Source organism: Dermochelys coriacea, chromosome 8 (genome assembly GCF_009764565.3).
Source record: "Dermochelys coriacea isolate rDerCor1 chromosome 8, rDerCor1.pri.v4, whole genome shotgun sequence".
NCBI lineage: Eukaryota > Metazoa > Chordata > Testudines > Dermochelyidae > Dermochelys > Dermochelys coriacea.
In genome coordinates this window covers 72,856,177-72,875,981 of record NC_050075.1, presented here as the reverse complement: position 1 = coordinate 72,875,981, position 19,805 = coordinate 72,856,177, and the positions used below count along the sequence as shown (strand labels likewise).

General features: G+C 41.8%; 1 protein-coding gene across 6 annotated transcripts in view; it reads left to right on the top strand.

Moving 5' to 3' along the window:
* Nucleotides 1–16,595: 16,595 nt before the first annotated feature.
* PTBP2 (polypyrimidine tract binding protein 2) overlaps nt 16,596–19,805 on the top strand; it is an 89,311-nt gene continuing 86,101 nt past the window's right edge. Inside the window, exons 1-2 of one of the 6 annotated variants that reach the window (XM_038412561.2) lie at nt 16,596–16,840; nt 18,983–19,013. In XM_038412561.2, the coding sequence (XP_038268489.1) occupies nt 16,665–16,840; nt 18,983–19,013 (207 nt within the window). In that variant the 5' untranslated portion in view covers nt 16,596–16,664. The remainder of the gene's footprint in view (nt 16,841–18,982; nt 19,014–19,805) is intronic. The other 5 variants (XM_038412559.2, XM_038412562.2, XM_038412560.2 and 2 more) reach the window with 5 other exon arrangements.

Genomic DNA, 19,805 nt, shown 5'->3' with positions numbered 1-19,805 from the left:
CAGTGGTTCCCAAACTTGTTCCGCCGCTTGTGCAGGGAAAGCCCCTGGTGGGCTGCGCCGGTTTGTTTACCTGCCACGTCTGCAGGTTCAGCCGATCGCAGCTCGCAGTGGCCGCGGTTTACTGCTCCAATGCTCCTTCAGCCCGCGCCGCTTGCATCAGCTCCCATAGACCTGGAGTAGCGAACCGTGGCCAGTGGAAGCCACGATTGGCCAAACCTGCGGATGCGGCAGGTAAACAAACCTGCCGGGCCCGCCAGGGGCTTTCCCTGCACAAGCAGCGGAACAAGTTTGGGAACCGCTGCCGTAGAAGAATTAAACATTCTGCTTCAGAACCTTGTGATTTTCCTGAGAAAATGTAGCGTTGGTGATTGAAATGTGTTGGCTTTTTCAGTCTTCTTTTGGTGCATAGTATTAAATCCAGGTACTGGGAATGAATGTTTATTACTTTTATTAAATATCAGGCATTTACAGAGACACAGGAGAATAGATGTAATCACAGGAAAGAAACTTGCCTCTGAATTTTTATACCATGTGTCTTCAAACTCCCATTGCTAACAGACATTGTACAAAACCAGAATTAGTAAGGGCACTGCTACTTCCATTTTTTTTTTTTTTGAGCAAAGATGTGATCACAAGGTATCGATTTTACTTGAACTTTGTGGCTATGTACTTAAAAGATGACTAGGAAATTTTCATTTGGATCAGCCGATGGGCCCAGAGGTGAGTCAGCTCAGGACTGCAATATGGATGTATGGAAGTGTCTTCATCCACATGTGAGCAAAGTTCTATGCAGAAACTATATTAAATTCTTAAAGGCAAGCAAAGCTACTTTGTTAGGTAGTCCTTTAGATAGTCTTACAGTTTGTTTTGATCTGATGATATCATTTGCATTGGGAGTGAAGTATGGCAATAGAAAACTCATAAGGACAGCATCAGTGGAATAGATATAGAAAAGAAAAGGTTAAAATTCTTTTTAAGTCTTCCATGCTTGTAAATGTGAGAGTTATTGCTGTGAAAAAGGAAGGGGACATAGCACGAAAATAAGTATACAATCCTGTTTCAGAAAGTTTGTTAAAAGCAACAATGATTATTAAACACAGTATTTTGGGTTTTATTGTCTCAGGAGCAAATCCTGTTCCTTTTCTCTTGAGGGCAGCAGGGTTTGCATCTATCACTGCCTATGCAGCTGAGGGTAGAGTACTCTACAGAACAGATCTACAGAATGGGGGGAAGATTTGCTCCGTCAGACAGTTCCCCAGTACCTAGCTCCGCTATTTGGCCTGTATGTGGGACTGGTCCTTAGTGAGCTATAATGATCTCCATTGTGGCTGGTAAGGGGGAATTTGCATTCAGAATAAAAGGGAGGAGTCTATGGGCAGGGAGCCCTGTGTGATTTCAGTTACCTGATTTGCTTCTTGAAGATTCTGGGTGGTGGTGGAATATTTGGCAAATGGAGATAGGAGTGGTGGGAAACAGAGGGAAAAGGAACCTTGGCTGGGTCTGGCTAAACCAGTTCTTGTTCATCTAAATTTTTCTGGAGCATTACTTTATGGATTAACAAAAACAATAAGGAGTCCTTGTGGCACCTTAGAGACTAACAAATTTATTTGGGCATAAGCTTTCATGAGCTAAAACCCACTTCAGTGGATGCATGGAGTGGAAAATACAGTAGAGAAGTATAAATACACAGCATATGAAAAGATGGGAGTTGCCTTACCAAGTGGGGTGTCAGTGCTAACGAGCCAATTCAATTAAGGTGGAAGTGGACTATTCTCAATTGCTGGCACATGATGGCATATATTTCAATGCTCCTCTGCCATGTACATTGGCCAAACTGGACAGTCTCTATGCAAAAGAATAAATGGACACAAATCTGACATCAAGAATTATAACATTCAAAAACCAGTAGGAGAACACTTCAATCTCCCTGGATACTCAATAACAGACTTCAAAGTGGCAATTCTTCAATAAAAAAACTTCAGAAACGGACTCCAACGAGAAACTGCAAAACTGGAATTAATTTGAAAACTGGACACCATCAAATTAGGCCTGAGTAAAGACTGGGAGTGGATGGTCACTACAAAAACTAATTTTCCCCCTGCTGATACAGCTTCTTGTCAGCTCTTTGAAATGGGCCACCTTGATTACATTGAACTCGTTAGCACTACAAAAGTGATTTTTCCTCCCTTCTTGTCAACTGTTGAGAATAGCCCACTTCCACCTTAATTGAATTGGCTCGTTAGCATTGACCCCCCTCCCAACTTGGTAAGGCAACTCCCACCTTTTCATATGCTGTGTATTTATACCTCTCTACTATATTTTCCACTCCATGCATCTGATGAAGTGGGTTTTAGCCCACAAAATACATTATGCCCAAATAAATTTGTTAGTCTCTAAGGTGCCACAAGGACTCCTCGTTGTTTTTCTTGACACAGACTGACACGGCTACCATTCTGAAACCTGTCATTATTCACGGATTAAGGATCCCTACAATGGACCTCAGTTTGCTTAACTCCAACTGATATTAATGGAAGTTCCATATGAGCTGGAGAATTCGGTGTTTATAAAAAAAAATTAAATCTGATTACATGTAGGATCAATTACAGTGTCTCGTACTGATTAGCTCTTACTCTAATACTAATAGCTAATACTCTCTTCTACTTGGCATGAAGTGTTAATAGTCGTCTTTTTTTATTGCATACAGTTTCAGAGGAGTAACAAAATTAATTTTGTGATCAATCCACAGTCATGAGGAAGTTATGAGACTTAGCTGACCTTTTGCATTAGTTTTGTTCATAATAATTGACTAATAGGGAGCTGCAGATTAATGTTTTTGGTATTAGTCCAAATACCAAATTTAGTTGAGATTTTAATATAGCTCTTACCTGATCCCTAAGCAGTGTACAAAATTAAAATCACAAGGATAAATGTCCTTCATACACTTAAAATACAAACAATAGGAAGAATAAAAATAATTTACTGTCATGAAGAGCAACTACAATACTGTCAGTGTAGAATGCAGATAACATTGTGAAATGTTACTGTTTTCTATTTTAATGGTACATCAAATTATTCACTAATTACTGTTAGTACATTGCATGTTTAACAATTATTTATTTATTTAAAGTATGCACACGGTGCTTAGCAAATAATGAATAATGTTGGTACTTCACTGCACGATGTCAGCACTTAACTAATAATAGTGATAGATAAAAATAAAGCACTGATTAATACCCAATATGTAACGAACACTATTTTAAGTTAGTCAAAGCTTGGGCTCTCAGAAAATAATCGAGATGGCCCTGTAAGGATTCAGCACTTTTATAAAAAAACAAAACAAAACAAATAAAAAAACATACCTATCAGTTATCCATATCCAAATGCAAAATTCCAACCTCTGGGCATGTGAGTATGTTAGATACACATGTCCACTCAATAAGCTCACCAAATAAGCTCTTAGATAGGCAGATTTGCAATGTATGGTGGCAATTCAGACGATGTAATCTGCTACATCAGTGCATAGCCCATTCACATGCACTGAACTAGGTGCTGTACGGAGCAACATCAAACCCAGAATGGCAGTGGGATATGACATTTCCTGAAACACCTTTGAACCGATGCCCATCAATGGTTATCCAAATTCCTGACGTGGCTTGTTAAGGAGGGTAACCTGCCAAGGATCTGGAAAGTGATTGCCCTTCTAAAACCCAGAAAGGACCTACACAGTGCAGCAAGCTACTGACCAATCTCTTTGCTATTTGTCGTCTTCAAAGTCCTATTCTCCAGCATATATCTCCAGATGCGGAGACAACGCTCAATATCAACCAAGCTGGCTTCCAGAAGGGTCAAAGCACATGCAATCAAGTTCTAGCTCTCTCTACATATATAAAAATGGGTTTCAACAGAATTTGACGACAGGAGCTGTTGTCTCAGACCTGATAGCGGCCTACGATGCAGTATGGCATCCTGATCTTCTGGTAAAACTGGCAAGAGCTCTCCCAGCATGGGTGGTGGACAGTGTTGAACACCTACTTCATGAGAGGCCTTTTTGGGTACACATGGGACATAAAACAAGTGCAAAATCCAATGGCTTACCCTAAGGTTCCATGCTTGCGACCACCTTGTTCAATTTTTACACAAATGACCGTTGACTCGGTCACGCATGTTTATCTATACTGATGACATCTCCTGCAGTACCCAGTAATGCTCTTTCACTGGATTAGAGAACATCTAGAATGCCAGCCTGGCCAAATTGGCAGACTATTGTAGCGGTTGGTGCCTCCAACCAAGTGTGACCAAGACGGTTTTGAGTGTCTTCCACCTCTACAACATACTCACTAACCATGAGTTAGATGTCTTCCTCTGCAGAGAACGAATGGAACATGAGGCAAAAAACAATCTATCTTGGTGTCACACTGGACCACTCTTTGACTTACCACTCTTTGACCATCTAAAAAGGACTGCTGCCAAAGTCAGGATCAGGAATAATCTAATCAGCAAATTAGCCAGTTCAACATGGGGTACAGGTGCACAGAAACACTTCTCACATAAGCTCTGGCTCTGTGCTGTTGCTCAGTGGAATACTGTACCCTTGTGTGGTGCCATTTGCCTCACACTAAATTGGTCAACATCAAAATGAACTTGACCATGTGCATTATTACAGACACCCTGTGCCCCTCTTCTATTTCATGGTTAACAGATCTGAACAACATAACTCCTCCATGCATTTGTTGCAGAGAGTCTACAGCCAGATTGGTGGAAAAACTACGTGCCAATCCAGGTCTCCTACTGTACACAGACATCTTCAGTCACCCCAGAGCACAACTTATATTGAGGTGTCCAGTGTGGTCTTAACTGTCAGATTGGAATCTGTCAGAAGCAACCCTATGGAAATGATAAATGTTCAGCTAGAGACTTTTGGAATGGTTTCCTTGTCACTGATCTGACCGTTTGACCACTGGGATTTAACCTGCCATTCACCTTTGGACTCTGCTGAATAGGTTCCTAACTGGCCAAGGAATATGAGCAGCCAACCTCTTCACATGAGGTCTGTGCAATGGCCCACTTTGTCAGCGTGGTCTCCATCACATGTTGTCAATGCATGTCCACTAACCAGACTTCATTGTGGCCTTAGGGTCCTACATTCTACTGATGAAGTTGCTGTCAGGTGGCATGGCAAGCACTGCAAACGCTAGAAGAAGATGATGAGCACTCAGTGCTACGATGCACATTGATTGCTGTTAGACTTTGCAGGATCAGGGCCTTTGTTTGTATTGTTGTTTCTATAAGTATCATTTTACCTGGATACTATTGTAGAATATTTCCATTAAAAAAGGGAAAATTAGCATCTAAAGCATTTACTATTCAACCAAGTGCACAAAAAGGTACCACAAAGGAATAAATTTTCTAACCAAAATGAAGAAAATAAAAGTTTTGCTGGAAGCAAATGCTGTTTAGATAAACAACAGTATATGTGCATTTTTCAGCATGGAAATTGCTCTTTAGTAAGGTCCTTCACTAATAGTATGAAAATGTGTTTATAGAGCCTGTAAGTGGTTTCTATAATAAGATTTTCTTAAAATGGGTTGGAATATTGAATTAAGTTCTATAGAAATGCTTGAAGTATAGTTGTAACTAACTTACAAATGATACATTATAAACAGGTTTCAGAGTAGCAGCCGTGTTAGTCTGTATTCGCATCAGATCCCATCCGATGAAGTGAGCTGTAGCTCACGAAAGCTTATGCTCAAATAAATTTGTTAGTCTCTAAGGTGCCACAAGTACTCCTTTTCTTTTTACATTATAAACTCTATCAGAAAAAAATAATTTTCATTTCCATCAAAGTAGTTTTGTGTGGCTTTGAAGTGGTAAGCATGGGGTACTTTATATTGCAATTTATATTGTCTTGAATACTTAGGGACAGATTCTATGCTTGTGATCTGGCTGTTTTGTATTGCAGTACCAGCATAGCCTGGCTCTAAAGATGGATGAATAGTGTGACCAGGACACCTTATGGCTTGCTGCTCTTGGGCAGCCATGGCACAGGGTCACTGGCCTGCAATGAGCAGCTATAGGATCACGGGACTGCAAAAGTGAGCTTTAAGATACCTTTGCATACATTTTCTGCATTTTTGGTTGTAGTTGAGTATCCTGTGTTTTAAAATTATAACCAGATGTTTAACCAGTGATACCTGAGGACATAATGCACACCAGATGAATCAAGTCAAAACCTGATCCATGTTGTGTGTAAATCAAAAAGGGACAGCAGGTTGCATGTAATCTTTAACATAATGACACTAGTCTACTGAGATGCTCTAATAAATTTGTTAGTCTCTAAGGTTCCACAAGTACTCCTTTTCTTTTTGAGGTATTTTAGACTCAGTAATCAATACTTGGAATTTTTTACATTTGTTTGCCCTCCAATTTAGGGGCAGATTCTGCTAAACTTGTTCACCTTCAGATGGCTTTGGATATGGTATGTTCTCTCCCATCTGATCCAAGGCCTGTTGTGCCTCCAAAATACCAGCCAAATAGATAACAAGGTCTGTTTGTCCATAGCCTCAGCTGGGTCTTAAAGATCTCTTGTAATATTAGTTCATATTTTTGATCCCATGTGTTGTAGTGATTCTGATCTGGGGAACCCCAAAGCATATAAGTAATAATCTACTCTTCCACTGACCAGTTGTGTGACCTGGGGCTATCTACTTCAGTTTCTCAGCTTCCTCATCTGTAAAATGGGAATAATGATACTGCTCTTCCTTTGTAAAGTGCCTTGAGATCTACAGATGAAAAGTACTACATCAGAGCTAAGTATTATTATTATTAATTATGGAAATTTGGCATTTAGCCTTAACTAATCTTTTCAATTCCTATTCTAGCTTAATCCCAGGTAGAGAACATTGTAGGTAGCTATAGGCTTGAAGGTCAAAGGCATGGATTACTATGGCAAGACCTGCATGTCAGCCTCTGAGTCAACCATAGTTGGAAAAAGACACTTCATGCCATAGTTCTCATTTCAGAATCCAGGAGCAGTAATGGATGCAAACAGAAAAGATACTTACGTTTTCTGTTGATATTTTGCTAAGATATATGGCTACTATGAATTCCCACTCAATTAAAATTTATCAATGGTATTGCTGCTAAACTGGGAACTTGTGATACTGAGGAAGACAAGGATCAGTTGCTTGTTGAATATTCAGTGTGCCAAACTGCAGATACTGATGCATCCTCTACCCCTCTAGCACCCCCCCAACCCCATTGCAGCAAATGGACGGTAACCTCATATTACGAGTTATTGGAGCAGCATTCTTAAACTGTGCTATAGAACAGATGTACTGCCTCTTCGGGAGATTGATGAGAATTCTGCTGTGACTGCCACACTCCAGTGCAGAGCACTTGCGGTCATTTAGCATGTTAAGAAAGGTCAAAGCAAGATTACATCAGTCTCTGAACCTAAAAACTCAGAACTCTTTGTTACCTATTAGGATGAATGGAAAAAAAGCTGTGTTTTCATGTGCAACATCCCAAAGAATTGCTTGACACAGAAAAGAAATGTACTGCTACTTAATATAAGGAGCACTTGTCTAGATCTCTCAAAACTAGATCTCTCAAAGCAAGTACAACAGTATAGTATTGTCAAGCTGCCTTTTTTGGCAAGGATGACTTCCTCAACAAATTGTATATAGCTTTAAGTAATGAAGCTCTTATATTAAAAATTCATATATTTGCTTTACTTTGTTAATTGGTAATGAATTTGACAGTTTAAAATAAGAATTATGGATGTAGGATGAAATAATACATGCATTTAAAGAAGAGTACTGGATCATGATGTACACACACACTCCATAAAACAGGATAATAATAAATAAATAATGCATGCATTTTTAAAGGCTGGTGTGTCACATCACTCTAGATGGTATTTGAGGGTTATGAGAATATCTCTGTGTGCAGAAATTTGCAAGAAGCCTGAAAAAGAACTTGTGTTGTCGAGGGGCAAGGAAGATGTACTCAAGAAAATGAGGCTTAAGAAGAGATACAAATGAAGGAGTATTGCATCTTAAAACATGCACTCAGAGTGCTTGACATCAGCACATCAGTGTGAGGCATTGTAGTCTAGTTGATAAGGCGCTGGACTGGGAGTCAGGAGACCTGGGTTCCAGGCTCAGCTCTATTACTAACTTGCTATGTGACCCTAGGCAAGCCACTGCAACTCTCTCTGCCTTTGTATCCCCTCCCATGGTTCTTCTGTCATGTTGTTGTGTTTAAATTGTGAGATTGTCAGGGGAGAGACTATGTTTTGTCCAGGGCCTAGCACAATAAGGCCCTGATCTTGACTGGAACCTCAGCTGTGCTAGTTTAATATGAATAATAAACACTTCTGCCTTATTTTCACCTTCTTTTAAATATTTTTGTTTCTGACCATTAGCTGCTTTTTGTCTATTTAAATCATACACACAAGTTTTCTTGTATCTTTTTTCCCCCTTTCCCATGCAGTTTAAGGACCCTATTCTAGACCCCCACTTCAATACCTGTGGTGCAATCTAGCTCCTTAAATCCCAAACAGTAGACTACTAAATGTCTGCAGTGTTTTAAATCATAAGAAGGTAAACCAAGTGTGTATCTACCTAAGCTACATTTAATATATATACATACAAAAACAATTTAAAAAAATGTAAAGTTAAGCAATCAAAAGTTAGGAAATTCCAGAATTAAGGTTGCTTTTGTTAATTCAGCCCCCTTGTATGTATTCATTATGATACAGTCTTTAATTACATGATCTCACACTCTTTTTCTACAGTACCCCAATATCATTCAGTGCACAAGATGGATGGTGCTCAGGGAAAGAATCAAGATTATGTACAGTCTGATCCTGCTCCCATTTAAATCAGTGGCAAAACTCCCTCCAAGTCAAGCTTCTTAATCTCCAGCAATGAGTCAGCTCAGTCTGCTCTTCCTTGCTGCCTGTGTGTTAGCAGGGAGCACACTTAGAGCACAAGAGAGAATTTTTCTGCCCTCGTTTCTTGTGCCCTGTATCACAACAGCCCCAGCTGTGAGGAGCAATTTTAGGGAAATGGTGCTACCCCCGCAGTCTTGGCGAGGCCTTGGTCAGTGCAGATAGTATCTTCAAAGAATTTAGAAGCCAAACTCTAACAAGGCTCTGCTGACAATGTGCAAACAGTTTTTGTTAGTGGCTCATAACTTGGTGAGTGTATTTTCACAGGCTGGGAAAAGGCATATCCCTGACCCTGACACCACTGTGACTTCCCTCCCCCTTGCCAAATTTCAAGAGCCTGCTCCAAAACATGGAGGCACTAGAGCATCTCAAACAGTTATAAGGATTTTTTAACATGGGAGAAGTAGTGTATTTTTCCTGACCTCATTCAATGAAACTACTGAACTGCTTTTACTGGAAGAAAAAAAAATTGACTTGAGAGACATAGCCTAGATGGAAAATAGTTACGTTTGAAAAAAATTATAAGCAACTGAAAACAGGATATCACAATGGAAAATGTAAGGCAATCAGGCTATAGCTGTTGCTGTCTGTCCTTGGTATAAGATGGCGATATCACCCTTTCCCATGGATAAACCTATGGGAGACAACTTGCGATAAAAAACATTATTACTTTGTACTTTATTACAATGTAAGAATGCAACATCCATGAAAATAGTGCTTTGACAGTAAACAATCGGATTTTTGAAAATAAGACGACTGAATCAGGATTTAAAAAAGACAAAATGCTGTAGCCTAAATCTGTACCAGTGGGGCGCCTTTCACTCTCAAGGGCATGCTGTGTGGGTGCTAAATGCAGAATCACCATTAAAGACACCTGCATTAGACATCCAGTGTAAGAGTGACTTCCAACCTGAGTGACTTAACCCATTTCAGGGTCAGATTGTGATCCCCTTTACATTGGTATGTGTGGTAATTGTTCCTTGGGTTCAGGTGTACAGGAGTCCACCAAGTTAAGGAGCCATGTTACTTGCAATGCAGAGTAGCAAACCACAGTATACTAACCAGCTCTGTCTCTAATAGTGAAAGACAGTCATTTTTGCAATGCTAGGATACGTTTACAGTAACTAAATAAACGAGACTAAGAACTATACCTAAACATAATTTAAGATCACTTAAATGTATGGCTAACAGGAGTTCCATTGCTATTTGACCAGTCAAACCACAGTGGAACAACCATGCTCTATATTAGGTAGGGATACAAACCAGATAATTTAAAATAAAACAATTTCCAATACAATTCCCCCACCCACCCCTTCAGGCTAGTGAGCCAAATTATATTCAAACTCAGTTTGGCTATAACTAAGTGATAAATCCAGTCCTTAGAACTGTGTAGACAGCCTTTGTCATGCTTGTTTTGATGTCACTATATATCAGTTGCCTTTTGTACAGTTACTTTAATGCTAAACGCAGGCCAGCACTTAAGGAGACATCCTATGGAGACAGGAGGTTTTACAGGCTGTGTTAGTTTAAGAAATGTAGAAAAAGGAAGGGACTTGCCTCTGTGTCCTGTAGCCTCAATAAAGGATCAATTTTGTGTTCAGTACAAGTGACTCCTGTCTCCTCTCTATCATGATAGAACACAACACACGGTAGAAACAACTTTCAAATCCAATCTAGGCTAGATTTCAAGCACAGCTGCAAGAATCTATTCCACTACCAATCTGCTGAAACATTAAGTTTCTTCTGACAGGGACAAAACAGTGTGGATTAAAATATGTATGTGGTTGATTTCACCAGTTACAGATGTTTGGTGAAATACACCCGACCCTCCCATCCCCCAAGCTTGGGGCCCTGGTACAATTGTTCTCCCTTTCCCCGCCTCTTGTCAGGCCTAGTCATCGGTGTGTAATGTTTGTGACAAAAAGTCAAACCAATCTCCAGGCTTGAGGAAGGAGAATGTGCACATGTGCCTTTTCCCCCTATCGTGATTGTTTATATTTTCATGGACAATAAAGTTTTAGGTACAACAACTGAGTGCACAAAATCAAAGTGCAAACAATCACACGTAACGTTATACAAACTTTTAACATAACTTAATGGGGTGAAACTTTTAAAATTCAGCTTAGTCTGTTGTGGCTACAAATACACCAATCTGATTTTTCACAGGTCAGTGTATGTGAAGCTGTGGTTTTCCTTATTGTATCCCAGCATGAAGTGGGAGGGGTTAGGATGTATTTCATAATGCAACATGGTATGCCCTCCAAGCCCTTTATTCATGGTCTGATGCAGCACTGGCTTATAGGATCTTGCAGATTATGTCCTACATCTTCTTGCTCCTCCTCCTCAGGACCAGGCATTCTGCAGGTGTGGAAGGGGCACCTTTAAGGCCGCCACACCAGAAGCTGCTGATAAAAACACACACATACATATTAGATTTACAGTCATAATTAAAAGGGAAAGATAAGTTTCAAAATTCCCTTCCCTTATTCCCAATAATACTTTGAATAAGAAATGCTTATTGACACTTGAGTTTTGGAGTGCACAGCACTGTCTCCAGCACCAACCATGGTGAGTATGGCCTACTGGGGTGGGGCAGTGGATTTTCTTTTGCATGAAGCTGTAAAATTCTGGCCCCTCTTCTATGGTATAAGTACAGAGTAATGGCAATGAATATTTGCACTATTTTCACAGGCAATCGTGATTTTGGCTATCTCACTCCTGAGGGTCACAAAGGCACAGTGAAAACAACTGGTAGCTTTTGGCTATCTCACCCCGAAGCTCCCAAGGCCTCTATGCCACTAGCCGCATTCATCACAGAGTGGTGTGGGAAAGTGTCCTATCATGGAGAAAGAAATAAGGCTGACATCCCTAGACCTTCCGGAGAGGACAGCAGAATATCTCCGTGAAAGTTTTATCAAGATTTCTCAGCAGATGCTGACTATATTCCTATTTGTTCTATCTCAAAATGAGCACAGGACACTGAATCAATGTGATTTATGTAATTCAACTGCCATAGTACTGTTCAGAAAGACAAGATGGTTAGATAATATCTTTTATTGGACCAACAGAAGTGAGAGAAGCTTTTGAGCTTACACAGAGCCCTTCTTCAGGGACCTGAAGACTAGTTCTGTGTAAGCTCAAAAGCTTGTCTCTCTCACCAACAGAAGTTGGTCCAATAAAAGATATTACCTCACTTACTTTGTCTCTCTGGTATTGTGGGATTGACATGGCTACACCAACTCTGCATATAGTATTGTTCGAGAATTTGGCTTGAATTTACTTCCTAACTTCTTATCTTGTCAGAGTAAAACAGTGAAAAATCAGTCTCTTTGTTTTATAATATGGGTGCCATCTGGGCATGGGGAAGGAGGAAGAGGAAGGAAAAGTAAATAAAATAAAAAGTAAGGAAAATTGCCTGCACACTCTTATCTAAGCTCCCTTTCCCTTCATCAGTGGGCTCATTTGAGCTCACTTGACAAGACTGGCTAGAGTTCTGTGAAGTTTCAAACAGGTTCCGGCTCATGGCATGGTAGGAGTCCCCCACTGCGTTTCCCTACTCCTGCTCCTCCTCCTCCTTGCTTTTCAATGCAGTGGTCTCCATCTTGGGCTCCTCTGAGGTATCCATAGTGGTCCGTGGAGTGGTCACCACCAAGTATGGCACACAATTCATCGTAAAAGCAGCAGGTCTGTGGGGCAGCATCAGATTTCCTGTTGCCCTCTCTCACTTTGTGGTATTCCTAGTGAAGGTCCTTTACTTTCATGTGGCATTGCTGCTGATCCTTATTATACTCCTTAGCTTGCATCCTCCATGCAATCTACTCAGAGATATCCATGTTTCTAGGGCTGTTCCATATCTGTGCTTGCATAACCTCTTCTCCCCACAGGCCCAGGAAATCGAGTTCTTCCTGCCTACTCCAGGCAATAGTGCATCTATTACGTGTGTGTGTGTGGTGATTGTTGGTCAGACGCACTCACAAAGGTGAGCTGCTAAGTATGTTCGCCAAGGTGGGCAACAAGCAAAGTACATTTAAAATTTTTTTTGAAAGGGTGGGGGGAAGGCTTTCAGTATATGTGACACCTCAACTGTAGAGTTTTAAATTATGAGCAGAGCGGTCACCGTAGTGGGGACTGGGGCATTGTGGGATAGTGGCTGGAGGACTGTTCGGGTTGACACTGGTCATGCAGTGTCTACACTCACACTACATCTATCAAAGTTGGTTGAACAAGGATAGACCGGGGTGGGCAACCTGCAGGCCACGAGACTGTTTGTTGTCATTGATCGCAGCTCCCAGTGGCCACAGTTCACTGTTCCCAGCCAATAGGAGCTGCAGGAAGCGGTGCCCAGCACATCCCTACCAAAACGATGAGGCAGGACCCAAGAAATCATGAGATTGGCTTAAAAATCATGAGAATATTTTTTTAAACAAAATGCATGTTGAATTCTTTTTATTTTCCTGCTGGTTTTTGAGCTTTTGGTTCACATTTTTTAAGCTTTTCTCCATAATTACAAAGGCTAGAAACTTATTTTTTTTCAAAGAAATAAAAGTTGAGATTCTCCCATAATCAGCTGTCTCTAGGAGCCTTGGATATAAGTAAAACATCAAATATTGCAAGACTCATGCTAAAACAGAGAGAGTTTGCAACATTGTGAAACCAAACACGCTACTTAATGGCCGTGTAGTGTAAATATACCTATTTTAGATTTAGACCCAAATCCTGCAATGTATAACATTGCAGGACTGTTGTAGCCATGAGGAGTCCCAATGACTTCAGAAGGATCATTGACCAATAACGCTAATGACTCTCATGTATTGCATAATGTGCACTAATCCACCTGCATATTGTACAATACAGGATTTAGGCTTTAAATTATATGTTCATTTTAATACCAATTAAAGTACATTTGTTGTCAGCTTTGCCATTGGTTTAGGGCAGTACAAGCGATTGTGTGCAATCTTTAATTGTTTGGGGGGGGAGGGGGGAACATATAGCATGCTTGGTGGTTTTGCTTTTTTGTTCATCGGGTGTCTTAAGAGTGGTTGATATCTACGACTAACTGCACTAGCTGCGATAATTATTATGTTGTGTACAATAACATGTCTACGTTTTCATTGCTCATGTTTCAGGACATAAGCTAATAATTATCAATTTAAAACAAGAAGAATTTCTTTCCACTCCTTTCGAATACTGTTCCAAAATTAGGTGCGTTATGAGATTTCCTTTGAAGCACCCTACGCTGGCGAATTGGAGAGGCAGGATACTACAGAAGATGGATTATTGATGGCAATTCCTCTCCAAAATTTTCCATTACAAGAGGAGAAAGACTTTAACTACTCCCTCTCCTGCCCCAGAAATGAAGGAGATGTGGCACTAAGTTTGCACAGTCTCTTCCTGCAACAAAAAGAAAAGGAGTACTTGTGGCACCTTAGAGACTAACAAATTTATTTGAGCATAAGCTTTCATGAGCTACAGCTCACTTCATCGGATGCATTTGGTGGAAAATACAGTGGGGAGATTTATATACACACACAGAGAACATGAAACAATGGGTTTTATCATACACACTGTAAGGAGAGTGATCACATAAGATGAGCCATCACCAGCAGCAGGCGGGGGAAAGGAGGAAAACCTTTCATGGTGACAAGCAAAGTAAGCCATTTCCAGCAGTTAGCAAGAACATGTGAGGAACAGTGGGGGGTGGGGTGGGAGGGAGAAATAACATGGGGAAATAGTTTTACTTTGTGTAATGACTCATCCATTCCCAGTCTATATTCAAGCCTAAGTTAATTGTATCCAGTTTGCAAATTAATTCCAATTCAGCAGTCTGTCGGTGGAGTCTGTTTTTGAAGCTTTTTTGTTGAAGGATAGCCACTCTCAGGTCTGTAATCGAGTGACCGGAGAGATTGAAGTGTTCTCCGACTGGTTTTTGAATTCTTGACGTCTGATTTCTGTTCATTTATTCTTTTACGTAGAGACTGTCCAGTTTGACCAATGTACATGGCAGAGGGGCATTGCTGGCACATGATGGCATATATCACATTGGTAGATGCACAGGTGAAGGAGCCTCTGATGGTGTGGCTGATGTGATTAGGCCCTATGATGGTATCCCCTGAATAGATATGTGGACAGAGTTGGCAACGGGCTTTGTTGCAAGGATAGGTTCCTGGGTTAGTGGTTTTGTTGTGTGGTGTGTGGTTGCTGGTGAGTATTTGCTTCAGATTGGGGGGCTGTCTGTAAGCAAGGACTGGCCTGTCTCCAAAGATCTGTGAGACTGATGGGTCATCCTTCAGGATAGGTTGTAGATCCTTGATGATGTGTTGGAGAGGTTTTAGTTGGGGGCTGAAGGTGATGGCTAGTGGCGTTCTGTTCTTTTCTTTGTTGGGCCTGTCCTGTAGTAGGTGAGTTCTGGGTACTCTTCTGACTTTATCAATCTGTTTCTTCACTTCAGCAGGTGCGTATTGTAGTTGTAGGAATGCATGATAGAGATCTTGTAGGTGTTTGTCTCTGTCTGAGGGGTTGGAGCAAATGCGGTTATATCGTAGAGCTTGGCTGTAGACAATGGATCGTGTGGTATGATCTGGATGAAAGCTAGAGGCATGTAGGTAGGAAGAGCGGTCAGTAGGTTTCCGATATAGGGTGGTGTTTATGTGACCATCGCTTATTAGCACTGTAGTGTCCAGGAAGTGGATCTCTTGTGTGGAATGGTCCAGGCTGAGGTTGATGGTGGGATGGAAATTGTTGAAATCATTGTGGAATTGCTCAAGGGCTTCTTTTCCATGGGTCCAGATGATGAAGATAGGTTTCAGAGTAGCAGCCATGTTAGTCTGTATTCGCAAAAAGAAAAGGAGTACTTGTGGCACCTTAGAGACTAACAAATTTATTAGAGCATAAGCTTTTGTGAGCTACAGCTCACTTCATCGGATGCATTCAATACTGGATACAATTAACTTAGGCTTGAGTAGAGACTGGGAATGGATGAGTCATTACACAAAGTAAAACTATTTCCCCATGTTACTTCTCCCCTCCACCTCACCCCCCACTGTTCCTCAGATGTTCTTGCTAACTGCTGGAAATGGCCTACCTTGCTTGTCACCATGAAAGGTTTTCCTCCTTAAGTGATCGTTCTCCTTACAGTGTGTATGATAAACCCATTGTTTCATGTTCTCTGTGTGTGTATATCAATCTCCCCACTGTATTTTCCACCAAATGCATCCGCTGAAGGGAGCTGTAGCTCACAGAAGCTTATGCTCAAATAAATTTGTTAGTCTCTAAGATGCCAGAAGTCCTCCTTTTCTTTTTGCGAATACAGACTAACACGGCTGCTACTCTGATTCCTGCAACAAGTGATGCCTGGCACCACGGCTGGAGCCTGCGGAATCCAATCCAAATCCCCATGCATCACATCTGGCCCTTGTTTCTTCTCAGGCTCAGCCTGGTCGCAGGGCTGAGACGTCTCTCCCCAGCTACAGGAGCCAGACTTTGAGGGAAGGCCAGAGAGCGGGCCTCCAGTCAGCAGCGCTGGGAGATGGATGGGAGCTGGGCCTAGGAGTGGGCCTTGTGGGCAGCAAGGCTAGGAAACCGCCTTGCATGTTTCGCCTGCTTTGCCCCGCCCCTCGGGGGGAGACTAGTTTGGCTCAGACAGGCAGGTGACGAGGGGCATCGCAGAAGCGCCAGTAGCTTCTGCTACTGAGCATGCGCAGATCGCACGGGCATGCCCAGTGACAACGAGGGAGCCCAATCTGATGGGGAGCAGAGCCTGGCGTTCGGCAACCATCGGCGGTTTCCGTGGGGGCCCGGCCGCCATTTTCTCGTTGCCTCTCTCCTCTCGCTGCCCGCGCGGCTCCCAGCCCTGCTCGCCAGCGCTTTGTCTTGTTCGGCGATGGACGGGTGAGTAACGGGGCGGTCGGTGGTGGAGCGGGTGCCGCCGCCGCGCCTGCCGGTTTATTGTTGCCTTCCCGTCGGGGGCTGGGCAGAGCGGGGCTCGCTCCCCTGCCCGTGGGTGTCTGGGAGGAGCAGGGTTCCCAGCACACCCCACTGAATAACGGGGATTAGCTCCTGGATCCTCCCTGGGGGGCAGCTGGAGAGCGACTGGGGCCCAGTGAGGATGCGGGCGGGGGGCGAGCCTCTGTATAACGCGGACTCCGATGCGTGGCTGGGGCGGGTCCGTTCCTGACTCACCCAGGGCTGCGTGAGCCGTTATTTAGCGCCCTGTTCATTCTGCGCCCCTGTAAATGGGGTGGGGGGGGTGTCCCCGTTCCCGCTCTCTTATCCCCTTCCCCTCATTTGTGAGGTTAGGGGAAACGCTCTGAACAAGACCCCTGCTGTTTTAGAGCTGGCCAGAGAGGAGGAGGAGCAGCAGCAGCAGGAGGAGGAGGCAGATGTCAAGCTCTTTTGTTTTCAATAGCTGCTTAATAGCCCCCTGCTTTTATTTTTTAAGGTAGAAAGATGCCTTTGTGTATACTGGAGACAGGCAGTCAAAGCCCAAGTAGAGAATGGTTTGCAGGCGTCAACCATATGGGACAGCAAGGGCCTTCATTCGTGGCAGGGAGCTTGGGTGGGTAGTTGTACACAAGGCCCTCTTTTCATTGGGGCTGGGAACCGCAGCTGATGTTTATAGCTACTGTCAGCATAAACACTTGTACTTGTGCTGCATTTTACTGCTCCCATTTAATTTGCCTCCCTCTTTTGAGACCAATAAAACAGTCTGTTGTGTTTGTGTGATAGAGGTATAACCTATTGGTAGTGTGATTTTTAAAGTCTTTTTATGATTGTTTATCAACGTAATGTTGGTGTTACAAACCCTGTCTAAAAAGTTAATCCTTTGTGCTACCCACACATTGAAACCTATGGAAGTGGCATGCTGTACTTCGATGAAGTGAGCTGTAGCTCACGAAAGCTTATGCTCTAATAAATTTGTTAGTCTCTAAGGTGCCACAAGTACTCCTTTTCTTTTTGCGAATACAGACTAACACGGCTGCTACTCTGAAATTTACCACATTTTGTTTTTAACATTTTATGATATTTGTTTTGTTATGATCAATCATTTGTTACAATTTGTTACAATGATACAATCATTTGTTATGATTAATTTGGGTATCCTGTCTATATTCTGTTTTGGGTTGTTATATTCTGCCTACCCAGGGCTAGTTCCTGCAAATGGATCTAGGAGAGAGATCACTTGATCGTTACCTGTTAGGTTCACTCCCTCTGGGGCACTTGGCATTGGCCACTGTTGGCAGACAGGATACTGGGCTGGATGGCCCTTTGGTCTGACCCAGTATGGCCATTCGTATATTCTTATAAGAGCATGTCTGTGCTGTTGTTCCACTGGGTGTAGGATGCCATTTGTAGGATCTAGCCTTCAATGTGCTCATCATTTTTAGTTCAGAAATAGTATTAATCACTTTCTGCCCTGAACTGTTCTGTAAGGATCACTGTTAAAGAATGAACAAAAAGGTTCTCTTATGTACTACACCTGTCCTTAAATTCTCCTATTCTCACCCTATCCATTGTCCCACAAAGTTCAGAGACCCCCCTCTTCAGACTTTCTGGCATTGGCCAAAATGGATATCTATCAGACTCTAGAAGGAGAAGGCTGGATGGGGTGTGTTTCCTCTCTGACTGTGGGACCTATTTTCTCTCACTTCTTAAGTTCTCTGTCCAGACAGAGCTCCTTTGGGTAGCGTTCATTGACATCATGGACGCCTTTTGTAGCTGTGGGCACTCTCAGGGATTCTCTGTTCAGTGTGCCTTCTGGATATCTTGTATTCTGAACCTTTGAGCCCACTCCCACTCCCATTCCTGTTTTGTTTTTTGTTGACCCCTCTCCTCTTTTGAGGGCGTGGTCTTTGCTATTTTAATAGGCAGAGCCACCAATGTTTTTAAATACTAAAGTTAATTAAAATATATTAAGAGTTCAGTTTTATGGGGAAATCATACTTATTTTGAGGGTCAATCTGTGGATTGAAAACTCGGACATGTTTCTTACTGTTAAATCAGGTTTCTTGTTTTTTTGTTTTTGTTTTGCAGCATTGTCACTGATGTTGCAGTTGGCGTGAAGGTAGGATGTGAATCTAGCTGATGATAAACTCGCAACCTGTTAATACGATATATGTTAATTTGTGGAGTTGAAGTGCACTGCAAGATTTTAATAAGTGATTGTCAGCTGACATTTTGTCATCAAAATGTGCTTTAATAAACAGAAAACTTTGAGTTGGAAACTGACTAGAAATGAGAGAATCTGTTATAATTATCAAGACCAGTCAAGTGGATGGCAGATTAATATGGTGATATATACTTATTCTAAAGATTATTCCAACAGATGTATTTCCTCAGAAATAATGTTTGGGCAACATTCTGTTCTCATTGCTGCATGATGACCTTAAAAGCTGATTTTTCCTCCTCTCCCTACCTGCAAACAACTCCAAATGAGGTCAACAAGAATTGGATACCTGTAATGGGAGCAGCATATGGCAATGAAGTTTTGACCTGCAGATCTGAGAGCAGAAGTTCACTGTGGTTTTTTTTTTTTTTTTTTTTTAACCTCCAAACTCCCATTTCCTCATTGGTACACTTCTTGTAACTGAAGAACTTTCATATATTTCATAGTTAATTTCAGTTAGCTCTCTGATTCTTTCACTCTTGAAATAAATTTTGCATTCAGGAATCAGATCAATACTTCGTAGGAGCTGAAGGGAACAATGGCACAGGGCTAGCCTTGAACTATACAGACAAATATGTTGCCACGTGCACAATTTCTGAACAGATGAGAGAGTTTTCTAGTGTGTATATTACTTGTTGAAGAACATATTTGGGATTATGGAGTGAACAGAGCAACATTCTTTCATTATGA